Source organism: Pelodiscus sinensis, chromosome 9 (assembly GCF_052426305.1).
Source record: "Pelodiscus sinensis isolate ZL-2025 chromosome 9, ASM5242630v1, whole genome shotgun sequence".
NCBI lineage: Eukaryota > Metazoa > Chordata > Testudines > Trionychidae > Pelodiscus > Pelodiscus sinensis.
The window spans coordinates 10879589-10898333 of NC_143060.1; the positions used below are offsets into that span (position 1 = coordinate 10879589).

The following is an 18745-nucleotide window of genomic DNA, read 5'->3' on the forward strand; positions in this document are numbered from 1 at the left end:
CATGGGATGGTTCGGAATGGTGAATGATGCATGCGTCTTTAGGAGTTCCTGCCTCTTCAGAACGCTGCAAGTTGGAAATTTCTTCTCAGACCAGAAAATTACCATCAGAGGCATTGAAATGCCAATAGTAATATTTGGCAACACAGCCTACTCTTTGTTCATGCCTCATAAAGCTGTACGCAGTAAGGATATTAGATGTCGTATAATTGAATAGGTGTGTAATCTCATGAAGTCTTAATGGTTACACAACTATTCGATAGTCCTCGGAGATGGACCCAGTAGCCAGTGCACTCTGGCATCACTCCTGGGGAGCCCCCTGCCGCCCTGTGTCAGAGGAAGCAGGGTGGGGTGGCAGATGGGAGGAGTTGGTCCTTGAGGGGAGTCAGTTTAAAAACCAGTTCAAAGTTGCTGGCTGCCCGATGTTGCTGCCTCTGAGACAGAGGCAGCAGTGCAGGGTGGCAGCAGCCTCTTTCCGTGGAGGGTCAGAGCTACCCATGAATAGAGGCTGTTCCATGACAGGAGCCCTTGTCTGTGGTGGGCCCAGGCTTGCCACGGACAGAGGCTGCTCTGTGGGATGCAGAGGCAGCAGGGGGGAGGAATGCATGTAGTCAACAAGATTAACCAATAAGATGAGGCTTTATTGGTTAATTGTGTAGTTGTCTACACATCGGCATCCGTAGTACACAGGTAGCCTGGACCGCAATAAGAAACAGTTCAGCCACAGGCTAAGCAAGTGCAGAATGGTGGTAGAAGGTGCTTCTGGACACTTAAAAGGGAAGGTTTTGCAGTTGATTGTGGTTAGATCTCAGTGAAAGGAACATTCCGATTTTAGTGGCAGCCTGTTGTGTGCTCCATAGTATTTGTGAGGGTAAAGGGGAAGGATACATGGCAGGCTGTAGGGGAGGTTGAGGCACAGCCCCTAGCCAGTAATTATGAGCAGCCAGACACCAGAGCAATAAAGAGAGCACATCAGGGGGCGCTATAAATCAGCGTTTCTCAACCAGTGGTATGAGTACTGTTAGGGGTACTCGAGAGGAGTCTGGGGGTATGTCTCAACACAACTGACATTTGGAGAAAAGTGAATTTTTGTTTTAAGTTTTACAGCATTTCATTATTTATATACTTTTTACACCCAAAAATTTCATTGCCCACGCAGCTACGATTAAGTTGTTTAAACAAATGTGTTGCAATGGCAGAAAAAAAAGGTGTCTGAAAACTGTAGATACTGAATGTACTTATAATTTTTTTTAAAGGGATACTTAATGAAAAAAGGTTGAGAAACACTGCTATAAATCAGAGAGGCTTTGAAAAACAGCTTTGTGAATGGCCATACAGTGATATGACAGTCATGTGTGTTGCTCTTAATGAGGTGCACACTGCATTAAATGTGCTTGCCTGTAAACTCTCTGCCCCCTTTAACAGAAGCAATAAAGTTACTGTTGTTGATAAATTGTTGGGGTTTTTTTGGGGGGGGGAGGACAGGAAACGGGCAATAAAGGAGTTCAGGTTGGGATCTTCAGGAGAGAGGGTAGGGAAGTCGATGTATTAGAGTCCTCTTGTGCAGCAATCAGACAAGTCTGAGAAGGACAGCCTTTTGTTCCAGAGCATATCCTTGGGGGTTGAGTGTGAGGTTGCCCTTGACACACCATGTTCTAGGCCCCTGGGAAAGGAGACTGTATAACTTGGTGATGAGGGAACATGGGTCAGCATAGGCCGGAGGGGGTACCTGTGCATCTGACTGTCCTTTAAGTCCACCATGCGCATCATCAGCTCCGTCACGTCCATCAAGGTATTCTCCTGTGTCTTCACTTCGTATTCCAAGCTCTCTTGTCCTCATACTTCACTCACATCTCCTGCAGCAGTGTTTGCCTCCACTCACTTAAATGTGCCCTGTCCAAGTGTGCAGATTGCATTTGCTCATTGAACCAAAAATGGATGTGTGGTAGCCTAATAGTTGGAGGAGCCAGATCTGGGTAAGTATGCAGCAGGCGTGCTGCTGTTCCTGCTGTAATGAAAAGTGAAGGGCAGGCTTTACAGGAGGTACATTTTGGAATGTAGAATCTAATCTCTAACATAAAGGAAGTCTTGTCCCTAGACAATAGTCATGTCTTATGTACAGGGCCACAGTTACGTTTTTAAGTACCCATTATGCAGCAGGTATGTCACAGAGATCTTGGGAGCAGCTTGTCTCGGTTTGGTGACAGGCATGTTAAGGCGGAGGTCAGGTCTCACCCTCTTGCTTCTGCTTCGAATGCATATGTGACAGTGCTTGCAAATAGTAGTTCCTGCAGATAGACAAGTATCTGCATTCGCGGAGGCGGGCCCATGGTACCATGGTGGCAGGGCAGGAACTCACATGATGACCATGTGTTTGTCACCCGTTGTTTGCCAGGAAGGATACAATTTTCTATTCCCACAGGATCCTGCAGGTAGGAGACTAGTGGCAGGGCAGGGGCTCAAACCATGTTTCATTGGGAATGAAAAAACAGAGGTTTACTGTCGGATGTGAAAGACTAGTCTACTATCTGAGAAGCAAAAGCTTATCAGATAATTGATACACTAGTTGACTAGTTGCTCTCCTTCCCCCCTTGCTTCCTCTATCAGAAAGAAGAAGAGGGGAAGCTTCAGAGTGGCAGTGCTGCGTGGAGCTGGTGTCAGCGGGGGACTGACCCCAGGTTCAACGTGGCACTGCCGCTTTGAAACGCCGGGGAGAGCAAGGACCCAGCGGGGGACTCAGTCAGTCTCCCGCTGGCACAGTGCTCCTTGCATCGCTTTTGCCTTTGAAGTGTAGCAACAGCCCTGGAGATACCAGTTTTCTCCGAAACATGTGGACTGAGAGTGTATGCGCCAGAAACCTGGACTTTTATACTGCAATGTTTTGTGCTGCAATGATACCAGGCCACTTACTGCTGGCTTGTGGAAAGAGGTCCTGCTATGGAGGATGGAATAGGGCAGCCTCCCCAGAAACCTTGTGAGAGGGATGAAAGAATTCCCTTTATGAAAGCTTTATGGCAGTGGTCTTCAACCTTTTTACACTCAAAATCACTTTTTAAATCTCAGAATAAGCGAAGATCTACTGCCCCACCCTTCCCCCAAGACCCCACCCCTTCCTTGAAGCCCCGCCCTCTCTATTCTCCTCCTCTCCATCACTTGCTATCCACAGCCCTTATACACTCTACACTGCCACTTTTTTCCCAATTCTTATGTAGGAAGAGATTTTTCCAACATTTGGCCTGTCTAGACTGGACCAAATTTTAGAAAAAACCCTTCTTTTGGAATCCCCCTTATTCCTCGTGGAATGAGGAATATAGGGGTTACTGAAAGAGCATAAGAACAAATGCATCCCTGGATGCGGAAGAGTTTTTCCAGGATATATCTGGAATCCTGGAAAAACTCCTGCAGTCTAGCCATACCCTCACTGGGTTGAGACAAGATGTGTGGGCTCTGGGGTGGAAATGAGGGATTTGGGTGTGGGAAGGGGTGAGAGGAGCAAGCTCTGGGAGGAAATCTGGATGCAGGAGGAGGAGGTGAAGGGGATGCTGGCTCGGGGAGGGGACTCCATGCTGGGGAGTGTTGGGGTCAGATGGAAGGTTGCAGTACTAAGCAAGCCACAGGCTTGTGGCTGTGAGGATGCAGGAATTTGGGTTGGGGTATGTGAGGGGCTCAGGGCAGAGGGTTTCAGTATATCATAGGCTCAGATATAGAGTCTGGGGGGTTCAGGAGTGTTATAATGCTGTGGTCAGATGGGGGGTTGGCCCCAATTGGGGTTTTTTTGGCCAGGCTTCATTTTTAAATAAAATACTGTGTTAAACACACAAAGTTTCTGCATTGTCTTTATTTATGAGAAGGGCAGGGAACCTGTTTTGAGTCAGGGGTCACTGACCCACAGAAAAGTCAGTTAGGGCCACACAAGGGAGATGCAAAAAAACCCAACCTCCTCTCCAAAAAACCCCAAGGCTCACTAAAGTGGCCCCAACTATGCTGGTAGGAGCAGGGGACATGGTACTGGGGAAAGGTGCTAGTGGGTGCTGGGGTGGGAGCAGGGTTCTGCAGCAGGGGACAGAGTGCTGGGGAGAGGGGACAGGGTGCCAGTCGGGAACAGGAGAGAGGGGATGAGGGGAGGGGACAGGGTTCTGCAGCAGGGGACAAGGTGCGAGGGGGGAGCAGGAGAGGGGGTGCCAGGTGGAGGGGATAGGGTTCTGCAGCAGGGGACAGGGTGCCAGTGGGGGCAGGAAGCCCCCCCTTCCCAGGACTCCGCCCTGCCCCGCAGAGGAGGGAAGCCCCCGCGTGCGCCTTCTCTGGGACCGACTCACCCCTCCTGCGGCGCAGAGAAGCCCTGTCCACCACACGCGCGCGGGCCCCCTCCGGGCCCAAATTCCCCCTCGCGTGGCGCAGGAAACCCCCACGCACACCTCCTCCAGGGCTGACGCCCCCTCCCGCGGCACAGGGAAGCCCCCGTGCGCCTCCTCTGGGGACTCCCCCTCCTGGCAAGTTCCCAGCATGCCAAAGAACTTAGGGAGGGGAGGAGACAGCGCACTTCTGGAACACCTGGAAGTGGCGCGAAGCTGCAGGACGTCTGTCAACCCCGTGGGAAACCGACACTACCTCCATTTTCGCTGGAGGTAGATAGTGGGGCTTCTCGGGGGTGGGGAGGAAATAGGGGGGCTCGAACGCCTCGCGATCAACTGGTTGAGGCTTTGCGATTGACCGGTTGGTGAGCACGGCTTTATGGAGAGGTGTAGGGAGGATTCCCGCTTCTTTGTCAGACATGTTAACAAGTTGTTCCAGGGAGTCCTTGCTGTGTAGGCAGAATGGCAGCCACAGATCACACTCAATTGCCTTAACTCAGTTGTAACAATTAAAAAATGTGAACTCACCAGAAGTGCCCTCCCCGCCATCAGGAGTCGACAGTGAGATGACCTGGGAGGGAGGGGATTGTCTCCAAAGTTATAAAAAGGTCTTGGCTGTCAGTGAGATTGAATGCTTCATTCGCCTGCTGACCCTTCTCCTCCTCCTTGCTCATTCACACCGTCCTTCACACTGCTTCCTGAGGCTGCCAGAGGAGTGTCTTAGTTGGAATTCTCAGACTGCTTTGGGTCCCCCCTAGCTAGGATTGGTTTGGTCCTCCTAGGATTGTATGAAGCTGCTCATAAAAGCAGTGTGTTTGTGGTGCTGATGCACATACTTTCCCTCCTTTGTCTTCTGGTATGCAAAATTTGAGATGATGTTAGCAAGAAAGTTTACTTCTCCAATTAAGGTAATGAAAAATCCGCACGCCTGAGAGACTTAGCTATACCAACCTAAGTCCTTGGTGTAGACAGCTGTATGTCCTGCAGATTTTTTCATTGACCTTGATACTACCTGTTGGAGAGGTGGATTACCTATGACAATGGGACAGCTCTTCCTATCAGCATAGGTAATGATCTAAATACCATGCTATTCACATTGTAATATTTTGAATTGCGACTGCAGTAAAATTAGCAATTGTAAGTGATATAGAGACTATTCTTGCACAGTATTCTGTGCTGTCATGTTAAAGGTATATAGTAGTGCAGCGTCTTTACCAGAAATCTTCTGTAGCTTAAGTAAGTTTGATACATAGTCATGAACTATCATTTCAGAATGTTTGAGTTACTGTAAGGCAGTACTGTCTGCTAGATAGTGTCTTCTTCCTTTAGCCATGAAGCAATTTTTTTTATTAAAGTTGTAGAACATACCAGATCAGTGTCACAAGTAAATCCCATTACTGATTTACGCCAAGATTGACATTGTTCACTTATTTCTTTTCTTTGTGTTATGAGGTTTTGAAGTTTTTTTTTATTGGCATCACTCTGGCTATCCAGCCCTGAATGCAGTGTAGAAATAAGGGTGACAATACCCAACCCCCATTACAATAACATTGTATCCCCCCATATCTCCTTTTGGGTCAGGACCCCCAGTTTGAGACACACTGCTCCCCGTCCCCCAGGAACAATCTATACTACAGGGTAAAAGCACACAAGACCAGATTTCATAGTCTGACGTATTTTTTATGGTTGTGGATTTAATAAGAGCTATTAATTAGTAATCACAACTTCCATATTATGTTACTGTAGTAACATTTGTCTGTCCTTTTTTCTTCCTATTCCTCCACGTTTTTCTAATTTTTTGTCATTTGTCTTGGTATACATTGTAAAGTTCTTCAGGTTAGGTATGTTTTCTTGTCGATCTGTAAGGATGATGATGTATAAATAAAACTTTGGGACAGGCTTAACTTTCTACATTGGGTACGATTGGGAAAAATAACACACTCTGCACCATCAAATCTGCTAGTTGTAACTCTTTCAATATGCTGAAAAAGCTTATTTTCTACCTGGAGGGGCGGGAGAGAAGAAACGCATGGTGTGTAAATCTGTCACGTGCACAAAAAGAGAAGTACTAAATGTCACAAATCTGTTTGCCTTTCCTTTTTCCATTAAATATGTGGTATTTCAGTTTGGAACAGTTATTTTAACCCCATTTCAGTTTAAGAAAGAAAAATATTAAATATGAACTTAGTTAATTTAACTTCATAGTGGACAAATTAAAAGCAGAAGTCAGGAAAAATAAATACATTTACATGTGTCTGTTGCAATTGGAATTTTTATGTACGGTAATAGTTACACTAATTACTACACGTTCAGAAGGAGTTAACAATTGGACTTAAATTTCCCAGCTGTCCTACTGAGGCTGAAATGTTTTTCAGGAGCTACCATTTCTAATAGTGAGAGGTTAGTTCAGTATTCATGTTTTTTCATTCTTTGGCTACTCATCTGTGAATCAAGCTAGCTTTTGGTTGTTAAAAGTACTTCTTCAGCTGTTATAAGGACATTTATCCAACAGCTGTACTGGTTGACTAGCATAGTCAGTGTAATGGTATTTGGTGGTATATATTTGGCACTGAAACGGGAAACTTGTTTCTTTGATACTTTTGTTTCAAATGAAATTGAAATGTCTACATGAAAAATAAATCTTTTAGTAACTATAATTACATCTGCTAGTATGGTCATACAGTAATCTTACATACACCAGAGAAGAGTAATGGTAATCGGTGGATGTTACCATGTTGTGCATCACTTGTATTACAAAAGAAAACTATCTTGTGCTTAAAGTAGCCTGACATGTATGCAATGTGATATACAGAAATAAGGTAGTCTTCATTTACTGTTCTTCAGTTATGAATAAATATAATAAGTAAATTGCTCAAACACTATTATAGATTTGATTTGTGTGTCTCTCTCTTATACGTAGGGTGTGGATCCAGGATTTGTTCCCAGTGTTCAGGATTTTGATAAGAAACTTACAGAGGCTGATGCTTATTTACAGATCTTGATAGACCAATTGAAGGTATGTTGAATTAACTCTTGTGCACCTATAAAGAGAATGGCTAATGTTGGGTACTTTTTTGGGTCTCCTCTGGAACTTGTCTCGGTCAGGCCCTTTGTCAGCTGTGGTGGGGAATTTCCCATATTTCAGAACTGCAATGCAGTATCATAGAAGACAGTCTTATGACTTGGAAAAAGTAGAAGAGATGGAATGGATTAGTTAAGGCGTATGTGACCACATTAGAAGCCTGTCAGACGCTTAAGGATTTTTCATCCCTGGAGCTTGCTAATGATAAAGCTCTTTTTTCCTCTTAGTCTGCCGTAGAAAGGAATATGTTTTTTGGAAAAAAGAAAATTACAAAAAGTAACAATGAAAAGACAGACATAACAACTATGTTGAATTTGAGATGAATGGATATTTTGGAACCATGTATCACTCAAGTAAAACTGAGTTAGAAAATGGGAGTAGCAAACTTTAAATGTAGACTTCTTTCAAAACAGGTAGTCTAACAATCATTAGGAAAATCTGCTTTCTGTTAAATTCAGTGTTGGGGAATTGGCAGAGATGGCTTAAATAAATGAGTTTAAATTTGTAGTGGAATTCTTAGAATTATCATCTTGCCCATCACATTTAATTTTTCCCCTGTAGAGGAATCCCACCTTTGCTGTTGCTCCTGCACATAGTGCTCAACTTGGGTTGCTGGCAACTGAGAACATTTTGCTGCTGTATTTGTGTGATTCTGATAGAGCAATTTACCCTTCGTCAAGTAGGAGCAGTACATATGGACTACTTGTCTTCTGCTTATGTGTTTTTGAAGTTAGGAGCGAGAGATGAGGAATGACAAACTCATATCTCCCACCACGCTATTGGAAACAGCAGAAGATGACACTTTTGACATTTTCTGCCTACAACATTTTCCCCTAACCCATCAGATAAAACTGATTAACGCTGCTTCATTTAAGTTCCGCTTCTCTTGCTGATATTACTGGCAAGCTCTGTGTGTGAGACCATCAGCACAAATTTAGTTTTGCAGTAGAGAAAGGCATATGTGCACTACTACAGTGGAGCTGGATGAGGGAGACATACAGAGTAAGAGTTGGCCCAAGGTCTAAAAATTTAGGATGAAGCTTTGCTCCTTGCTCTTGTGTCAGCAGAGATCATCACAGGCAGCCCTTATCTTTGGAGGAAAGGCTTGTTCTCTTCAGTGACCTCCTGAGGGTGACTGAAGAAAAGATGGAAACACATCATAGAATCACAGAACACAAGAACTGAAAGGGACTCCGAGAGGCCATTGAGTCCAGTCCCCTGCCACCACGACAGAACCAAGCACCATATAGACTAGTGTTTCTCAACCTTTTTTTAATAAAGTACCCCTTTAAAAAAAAAAAGTACCCTCTGTACCTACAGTTTTCAGATGCACAATTTTTTTTCTACCATTGCAACACATTTGTTTAAACAATTTAATCATAGCTGGGCAGGCAATGACATTTTTGGGTGTAAAAAGTACAAAAATAATAAAATTCTGTAAAACTTAACAAAAATTCACTTTTCTCCAAATTTCAGTTGTGTTGATGTACCCCTCAGACTTCTCTCGAGTACCTCTAAGGGTACTCGTACCACTGGTTGAGAAATGCTGGTCTAGACCATCCCTAATAGATGTCTAGCTAACCCACTTATAAATATCTCCAGTGATGGAGATTTCACAATCTCCCTAGACAATTTATTCCAGTGTTTAACCACCCTGACAGAAAGTTTTTCCTAATGTCCAACCTAAACCTCCCTTGCTGCAGTTTAAGCCCAGTGCTTCTTGTTCTATTCTCAGAGGGCAAGGAGAACAATTTTTCTCCCTCCTCCTAAAATTCTTTCAGTCTTCTGTCATAGCTCATAGTTGAGGGAAAGCAAAACAGAAACAAAGGATGGGAGAGACTTCCAGAAACAAAGGCAAAGGGTTTTTCAGAAGAAGATATCAGTATTTGAGGGAAAGAGAGATATGGCACCAGAGAAGAGGTAAAGATGGGCAAAGTGACACATTGAGTTTTAGACAGAAGATTGCATTTGGTGTTCCTATGTTTCATTTCAATATCTTATTAAATTTGGTACCTGAAAGTAACATAGAAAACAAAAACTTTTCAGACTTCCCCCCTGCTTTCCCAGTCCTCTTTCAGGGAGAACATGGTGTGTGTGGCTGAGTAAATCTTTGATGTGTGGTAGTAATATATAAAAAGCAGTCTGAAAGCAAAGGTTGATCAGTTGAGACATAAAATGCACTCTTTGTCCCTCTTAACCCTCTCTCTCTGCAGAGTAAGAATAATTGTGATTAACCTCCAGTTTTAATTGCTGGTGCATGTAAATAAACAATTTTAACTAATCTCTTAAGGAAGTTACAAATGCAAATGACTTTTTTCCCTTTTGATATCGACAAATTAAGATTGTATGCAAATTAGGTGCAGTTCTTGGACTCTTAATAATAATATAAATTAGCTGCCTTTACATTCTTTTACTTTGTAGGAGCAGATTAATACTTAACAGTATAAAATTGTAAGGTCATGCAAATTGTTCTAAGCATTGAACAGGAAAGTTCAAATCTAAAGGAAAAGAATTGTCTGTCTCTAAGGCATAAGTGGAATTCTATTTGTGAGGTGTCATTTGGTCTTGAAATAGAATTCATAAGTTTTTTTTCTCTTTCTCATAAGTCAGATTTGTGAGGTTTAGTGGCCAAAGTGCCGTTCCTTTTTTTCTTTTTTGTTTAGCATTTTGGCATAGATGTTAAGGTCAGAAGGGACTACTTGGATCATTTAATTTGATTTTTTGTATAATAGACCATAGAACGTCTTCAAAATCATTTCAAGAGTATATCTTTTGGGGGCGGAAAAGTATATTCAGGAGTCACAGATATCTGTCTTAAACTGCTTACAACAAGGGATGTAAAATCCTGTTTAATTGGTTGCTAACACTACGTATAACTGATGAAACGGGAGAGGGAGGGCACGCTTCAGAGGCTGGAGAGGCCCCCATGCTCGCTGGGGCCAGGCTAGAGCCTCCAGCCCAGCTGATCCTTACCCCAATCCCCCCCACAGAGGCTGCTGCCATTGCCATGGCTCCCCCCCCCCCCATCCCCACACACACAGGTGCCCCAGCAGTGCTGGAGCAGCTCTGCACACATGGCTGGGCAGCAGGCAGTGGGGCTGGTACTGGGTAACAGTTACCCGGTAAGCATCCCCCATAAAGAGAGATGCTTATTGGGTAACTATTTAACCAGTTATCTGTAAACATCCCTACTTACTACTAGGGATGTTAAGAACTAGTCGACTATCTAATAAATAAATACTTATCAGCAAGGCTTGACAAACCGTGGCAAAATCCACTCTCCAGCCCCGCACTGCGCATGCACCAGACCCGCACTGTGCATGCGCACGCCGCCAGTGAACGGGGCGACTGGCTGAAATCTACTAACCATGGGCGAGTAGGTACACGGATTTGTTGAGCCCTGCTTATTGGATAGTCAGTTGATTAATCGATTTTCCCTCCCCCCCCCCCGTCCCCTTCCGCCCGTTACTTCTATCAGATAGAGGCAACAAAAGGGGGAGTGGGGAAGAGAAGGTACTTGAAAGCGGCAGCGCCGCACAGCTGAGCCAGGGATCAGCTGTGCATTGCTGCCCTTTGAACTCCGCCTTGGTGTTTCAAAGGGTCAGCTCTGAGCTTCCCCAGCTGATCCCAGGTTCCGCTGAAATGCAGTGCGTAGCCTGGCATTTCAAATTGGCTGCACAGCATGGAACCCGGAGCCAGCGTGGGACTCTGACACTCCTGCTGACCCCAGGCTCCGGAGGGTGCTTCTACTTTGAAATGCTGGGGACTCTTGTACATTTCAAAGCTGGCCCACATGCAGCCAGGTGTCGGGGGACTTCCCACTGGCCCTGTGCTGCACTCAGAGTTCCGCATTCCTCCTTTGGAATGTACAGGAGCCCTTTGTACATTTCAAAGGTGGAATGCAGAAGTGCCTATTGATTACTTGATGGAAATTCCATCGACTAATCAACTAGTGAATTAACCACTAGTTAACATCCTTGCTTACTACATCGATTTACTAAATGAGTACTGCATTTTTTACTGCTTTCAAGATGTACTTTAGTTTATTTTATAAAATACCATGTCAGTGATGTTTGTCCAGTAATATGTTACCTGTTCTTCTTCAAATGATTGCTCATGTCCATTCAACGTACATGTGTGTGCCTACCGTGTGCACCGGTGCCAGAAGTTTTTCCCTAAGCAATACCCGTAGGGGCAGGGGTCCCCAGCGCCTCTTGGAGTGGTGCACACATACCGTGCTATATAGGGCACTCCCCATCTCTGCCCTTCTCAGTTCCTTCTTACTGCCAGAGAAGGTGCTTGGAACAGCGTGCTCCAGCTTTGGCTTTAGCAAGCACTCCCTTTGCATTCAAGTTCCCCTTAACGAACTCTGAGGTACCTGTGAACTGTTAACTTCCTGGAAAGACTCTGCCCCTGGGCATATCCCGCATTCTCTGGTATCCCAGGCTCATGCCAGTTAGTGACCTGTATGCTGACTGTTTACGTTGCTGTGTTGGACAAGTGTTGCATTTTCAGGTCCTTCTGTCCCAGAACTATTGAAGAGCGTAGTATTCGGCTTAAAGTGCTCTTGATGGAGTCCACGCTAGCATAGTTGGACTAGCGGTTGGCCTCGGCACCGGATTCCACTGACTTGGTGCGCAGTGCACCTCCACTATTGATGGCTTGGCACCATTCGTCGGCCACTGCTAGGCCTGCTAGGAAGCTGGGCAGAGACAAGTTCCCTCATAAAGACAAGGGGGGTGGGAGGGCAATCAACCCACAGATAGGTCAGAGGTCAGCAAGCCTGGCGTCCGGGTCTTCGTCATTGGAGATCTCTATTGCCTTCACTCTGGAGGCCTTCCAGGCTGCACTTGACATAAGTGCCATGCCAGTTCCACCCCGAAACCAACGGGGCTCTGGCACTGGGGTAAACCACCATTTGGTCCTTGATTGCCCAGTATAGTCTGTTCCCATTCCCCTCCCACATCTGAGAGGAGAACACTGCTAAGTCCTGATAGGTCTGCACATGAGACACCAGGGCACAATATATGATCTTCTGCGTTGCCGGACTCAGTGCACAGACCTGTGCAGGCATGTGCCCCCGGCCCCACAGGCATCGAGTAGATAGTGATTCTCTCTACTTTCCATCGGAGGGACCCTTCGCCATAGCACTGGCATCATTTGCTGTGTCACAGATACTGGCCAGCACCGAGCTCATACAGCCACAGAGGCACATCCTATTTCTCCTGACACTGTGGAGCCCAGCACCGGAAAGGTCACTACTCCTGCTTGTCTTTGTGGGCATCGGCAAGTATCCATTCCAGCAGCATCATGTCAACAGCAGCCTCCATTCCCCCCCAGCCAGAAGATGGCACAACAGATGGTACCGTCAATTTTGGTGCTGCTGGCACCATCACAGGGCATGCTGTGGCCACAGTCACAGTGGCAGGCTTAATGGTGCCTATGGACTTCTGAGGGCTTTCCGGGTCAGCCCCAGGTTACCTTCTTAGTTGCTGGTGGGTCCCAAGCCCTGTCAGTGCTGCCAGGGCCTCTCAGTCCCCAAGGGGACATGGGCATGCCTGTCCCCCCCCCCCGCAACAGGTGGCAGGCACAGGGGACCAGTCACGGCATGGTGAGGAAGCCCAGTTGGTCCTGGCCTTCTCCTCCTCACTGCCAGATGGTACCCTAGGAGCACTCGCAGGATCTACTCAAGAGGGTAGCCAACAGCCTACAAGCTGAGGAAGTGCAAGAATCCTCGGACTTGTTGTTCGGGGTTCTGGGTCAGGTGGGCCTGGGTAGGGTGGCATTGTCCCTGCATGAGGGAGTGGCCAAGATTACCAAGGTGCTCTGCCAGGCACACTCTTCCATTCCGGCAGAAGTATTTTGTCCTGGTAGGGGGCCATGATTACCTTTATACCTACCGACTGCCCAACTTCTTGTGGTGGTGTCCATGAACTACAGGAAATGCCAGGGCCAGTACCCACCCCCAAGAATAAAGACTCCACAAATATTTGGGCTTGTTCGGGAGAAAGCTCTACTCCTCAGCCAGCTTCCAGCTGAGGGTGGTGAACCCTCAGGCCCTGTTCGCAGGACATGGTGTGAACACCTGGGGGATGCTGGCAAAATTTGAGGCACCCTTGCCCGAAGCATCTCTCAAGGAGTTTAAGGCCCTCGTTGAGGCAGGTTTCTCGGTGGTTCTACAAGCAGCATCGGAAGCTGCAGACTCAGCCGTTCGATCCATGACCTCAGCCATTTGTATGAGGTAGGCAGCCTGGCTCCTCCTTTTGGGTCTGTCCCCAGAGGCACAGAACTCCATTCAGGACCTGCTGTTTGACACAGGGAGCCCTGTACTCAGAACAGACAGATACAAGGTTGCACAGGCTTAAGGACTCCCGCGCTACCTTGAAAACCCTGGGCCTGTACATCCCCGGGTCTGAGAGGAAGCAGTTCAAGCTGCAAGACCCCCAACAACAGGGCTAATACAATCACCCAGAAAGGGCCCCCTTCATGCCTAAAGCCTCTGAAATGGAATCAAGGTCACCACCCTTCATCTGGCCAGTAGTCGATCAGCGAGGTGAAGTCCCAGGGCACAAAAGTGCTTTCCTCAGTGTTCTTTGCTTCTTTTCCTATCTATAGTTTCAATAATAGTGGTTAGAGCTTAGAATTAATTGTTAGGTAGCAGTAACTATATTAGGTCCATGCTTACCAGGATTGCCCCAGCACCAGAGCATGTCTCTGTCTCCAGGGTTTAGTCATGTGAGGCTTGCCATAAACTCATGCCAATTAGTGACCCACCCATTCTGCTACCTTTAGTATTTGGGGAGTCTCATCTGTGGGAGCACTACAGAATTTGAAAGGTGTTAAAACCCCATGCCAAAAAGAACAGGGACCAGAGATTCATAGAGATGCTCAAAGCCAAGTCATGCAGATTTGGCACAGAGTACCTCTGCTTTGATGAGCAGTGCATTGGCTTCTCTGAGGGACAGGCAGTATAGTTTGGCCCCTCCAGCACCCAAGAAGAACTCCTTGTACATGTCCCAAGAGTCTTTGCATAGTTAGGGCACTGTGTAATAGAGGAGATCTATGCCTTACTCATTATTCATCCCAGTCACTGGAGCCAAGGAAAAAGCAAAGAAAAATGGCCAGCGGTGCCCTGAGCTCTGATAACAGGTCATAGGGAAGCTGGCAGACTGAGACCTGTGCTGGGCCATTTGAACTCTGTGGTTGCTGATCTACTACTGTTGACTCCTGCCCAAGAGAGGGACCCATCCAGTCCAGTACTGTTGGAGTCCTCTCCAAGGGAGAGCTATTGGAATGCAGCTTTGGTGCTTCCATCTATGCCAGAGGCATTTGAGGCAGCAAGGGATTTACTGTCCCTCTTGGTATCGCCATCCTCCACTATGCATGAGTGGGCAGGGGAGATGATAATGGCTATGGTACTAAGGCCCCTGTGCCATAAAGGGAAAATTGACGCTGTTGATGATACTGCACCAGTCGCCTCCTTCCTGGTGCCACTACTCTATGGCCACTAAGAAGAGATTTCTTGCAATTGGACTCTGAGGTGACATCTCATAGGAGGTAAAACAGATCTGACCTCTGACACCAGACAGCCAAGGGTTCCCACCAATGGGCTGGCCAGTACAGTGTCAGATGCTAATGCAGTGGCCTTTCTGGAATCCCTGAGCCTTCCATCCAATCCAGAGTCTCAGTTGAGGAGATCTTATGCCATTGTGTCAGAGGGTAGAGCTCCCTTGTCACCTCCCTGAGTACAGGAATCAGGACCTGGTAGCAAGCCCAGCACTGAAAGTCGCAACCTGATACTGCGGGATTCTTCAGGTCCTGATGGACAGGAACTGTACATGTCCTAACAGGATCCTCACTAGGGATGTAAGTGACTAATCGACTAGTCCCTCGACTAGTTGCTTCCCCCCTCAAAGGCAGGAAGGGGGGCGGTGAGTAGGAGCCAGCGCTGGTGGGAGCTGACTTAAAAACCGATTCCCCCAGCACAGTCTCCGTGTCAGCCGACGGTCAGGGCAGTGAGTGGTTGGTGTGTGTGTGTGTGTGTGTGTGTGTGTGTGTGTACTATACACCCAAGACTTCAGCTGCTGAGACCGGGGTCCCTTGCAGTGGGCAACCTGGAAGAGGTTGATGGGCGCCCCAATAAGTGTACAGGAAGAGCTTATTACACTTCAGATTTTAGCTGCTAGAATCTGTGATTCCTTCGCAGCGGGCAGCCTCGGGGAGGCTGAGAAATGCCCCAACGGATTTTGCCACCTGGGTGTGACACAAATCCAAACGCCCAAGCTCTCCCTGTATCTGTCCCTAATGACCGGCTGAAGTTCTTTTTAAATTGTGCCTGGTTCTGTTACAGTAACTGAAGGAGTCAGGTTAAAACTTAAACATTTACAGGCTTATTGAGGAAGCTTATAAATCATATGGTTGCAATGGCTATTGTTCTATTTCTTAACTGCTGACTTATATAAAAAAATGGTTACAAAGAAGATAAAGATAGGAAATAGAAAATAATGGTACCAAATGACAGCTTAATCTTTAAAGAGCTCTATTCTATGCATGCACTATAACAAAAGGACTCATACAGGTACAATTTTTACCCCCTTCTGTGTCACTCGATCCCAGCGTGTCAGGCCAGGATCGGTCCCTCAATTCCTCGGAAAGACGAAAATACGAGGTGGGCGTCCCCATGGAACCTCGGGAGGTCAAACACCTAACCCGACCAGCAGATAGAGGGCAGATTGACACTCAAAAGAGAGTGTGCTGCTGTACCACCTTATATATCCGTTGGGTCACGTATTTTCTCTTTCTTATCTGTAATGTCAAATGATGCTGGTCTGTCTTTTGTGAGACCAGTTCTTACAAGGGAGGTGTGAACTTAATTTACACTTGTAAGAGAGAATTGAGAGGATTAAATTGGAAGTACTGGACATTCTTTTTCTCAGTGGGAAATTCCTCTCCCAGGGACTGTGTGTGTTCGAATCAACATGGGTGCCAGCCGGGCACTTCTTGCAGCCTCGAGCTCAGTTTATTTCCTTAATCGTTACTCAGAGTCAGAGAAACTCGCATATCCTGGTCTCGCATCAAAGCAGATCAAAGCTTAATGGCTATGCTGATTTTCTTATTGTTCCTTCTCTGCCCTGTATACAGACATCTCAGAGGGCAAGCAAGATTGTTTGAGATGGGGGGAGCTATCTGGCTACGCTCCGCAGCGGGGGCAAGGGAGGCAGGGTGTAGCGGGGACCAGGCACGAGCCGGGAGTCAGCTGGTTCCTGGCTTCCCAGTCTCAGATACTGCACCTTTTCTTTTCCAATGTATTAAGAACCTTCCAGCTCTTTATACATTTAAAAATCAGAAGTGCAGCGGGGACCCAGCGCGAGCTGGGACTGCTGATTCCTGGCTCACGCCAGGTCTCCCCGCTCCGCTCCAGCCTTTTTACCTTTAAGGCTGGTGTGTGGGATGGAGACATGGCATGAACTGGGAATCATTGTCCCAGCTTGCACTGGGTCCCCCCCATTGTACTTCAGCCTTGTAAATTTATTAAGAGCTCTTAATACATTTAAAAGGCAGAGCCACAGCGGGGTTGGCACCTGGGGTGGAAGCTAAGTCTGCTGCAGCTCCCCTTCTTATCGACAAATCGACGGGGTTTTCCATCAACTAGTCAGTTATTTGATTAAATTTAACAACTTGATCAATTGTACTTAAAAGGCAAGCAACTTCCTGGAGCCTGGGGTCAGCGGGAGACTCAGAGTCCCACGCTGGCTCCAGATTCTATGCTGCGCTGCCAATTTGAAATGCCAGGCTCTGCACTGCATTTCAGCGGAACCCGGGATCAGCTGGGGAAGCTCAGAGCTGCCCCTTTGAAACACCGAGGCGGAGTTCAAAGGGCAACAATGAACAGCTGATCCCCAGCTCAGCTGTGCAGCACCCCCATTCACCAGGGCAGCAGGAGCACAGCATCCTACTCCTCTCTGCTGCCATATGCCAGCTGGGTTGCTCAACTTCACCATGACATTAGGAAGTAGAGTGGCCCCCCTCCCACTCCAGTCCCGTGAGTGATGCGGGGTTTGGGGAACATGACAGGCTGGGACCTGGTCACTCAACTTCCCGTCAAGTAGAGAAACCTGATTGCGAGATGGCGGCAGAGTAGGCTGCTGGGTTGCTCTGCTTCCCAATGTGAGTGTGGGGAACCCTGTTGCTGCACCCAAGCTGTATGTTGGTGAAAGTGGTGCAATGGAGCTGGAGCAGAGATGGGGATGGAGCAATGACAGGAAGAGATGGGATGGCACCTGGATCAGATAGGGGGGTTGCCCTATAAATCCCTAGTGACAGCCCTGTTCAAGAAGTTAATATTACAGAAATCTAGAGCCTATTTCTTGGCTTTAGTCAAGCAGTGCAGAGTGCAGACCATCCCATGGTGGTGGTTTTACTGGATGATTGAAATCTTTTGCTTGCTATTGATACTTTGTTGTTTACAGTATGTTTAGTCACAGCACTGCTGCTAAAAGTACCAATAGATCATTCTGAAGTTGTTGCAGATGGACTGTCTAACTCTCTTAGGCTTAAATGGGAGTCTGAAACAGAATTTATAAATGACTTTGAATAGTTTTCAGTTCTTCTCACTCTGCTATTCAGTTAATCATTAGATTTTTTTCAGCAAGCATACAGATTCAATTCCAAATTACCCCAAAACCTAAGACTGAACTTAGAGTGTTCTAAATTTTGAAGTAAGCCCCTTTGAATTCACTGGCATTTCTGTTTTTTGAGAAAACAAGTATAGGATGGGGTTCCCATGGCAAAGCTGAGTTATGCTGAAGTAAAATAGGGAATAGACTTATGGCGGCATCATTACAATCTGTGGCCACGATGCCCTAAAATAAGGAGCATGTATTACCATCTTCTCTATTATATATTTGAGAGAATCCCCTCTTTGTTCAAGAACTCTTCCTAAACAGTAAGAGCTAGGACCACCACATTCAGTATATAGCTGCTTCTTATCATAACTTAAAGCAACATTAGGGTTGATTGTGCCAGGAAAGTGGGATGTCCCTGGAATGGGATTGTTTCTTATAAAACCATACAGAAAAGAGACAGAATCACTAGGCAGATGAAAGGGGCTGGCACCCCTCATCCACGACTATCCCCACCCCGAGCTTCTCACTCCGCAGATGCCCTTTAGGCAGGAAGGAGCTGAAGCTCCCCTTTCCCCAGATTTCTACAGGGACATTGCTGACTGTTTTCCTTCATCACTGTCAGAGAAAGTGCAGAGTTTGCTGCATTACACCGTGGCTAGGGAGCTCAGGGGTGACTTAAGGACTTGAGC

At 46.6% G+C, this 18745-nt stretch overlaps 1 protein-coding gene across 3 annotated transcripts in view; it reads left to right on the forward strand.

Annotated features, from left to right (window-relative positions):
- Positions 1 to 18745, forward strand: part of OSBPL9 (oxysterol binding protein like 9) — a 132293-nt gene that overhangs the window by 66104 nt on the left and 47444 nt on the right. For all 3 annotated transcript variants that reach the window (XM_075935962.2, XM_075935964.2, XM_075935965.2), the window contains one exon: positions 7270 to 7365. In XM_075935962.2, coding sequence (XP_075792077.1) covers positions 7270 to 7365 — 96 coding nt within the window. The remainder of the gene's footprint in view (positions 1 to 7269; positions 7366 to 18745) is intronic.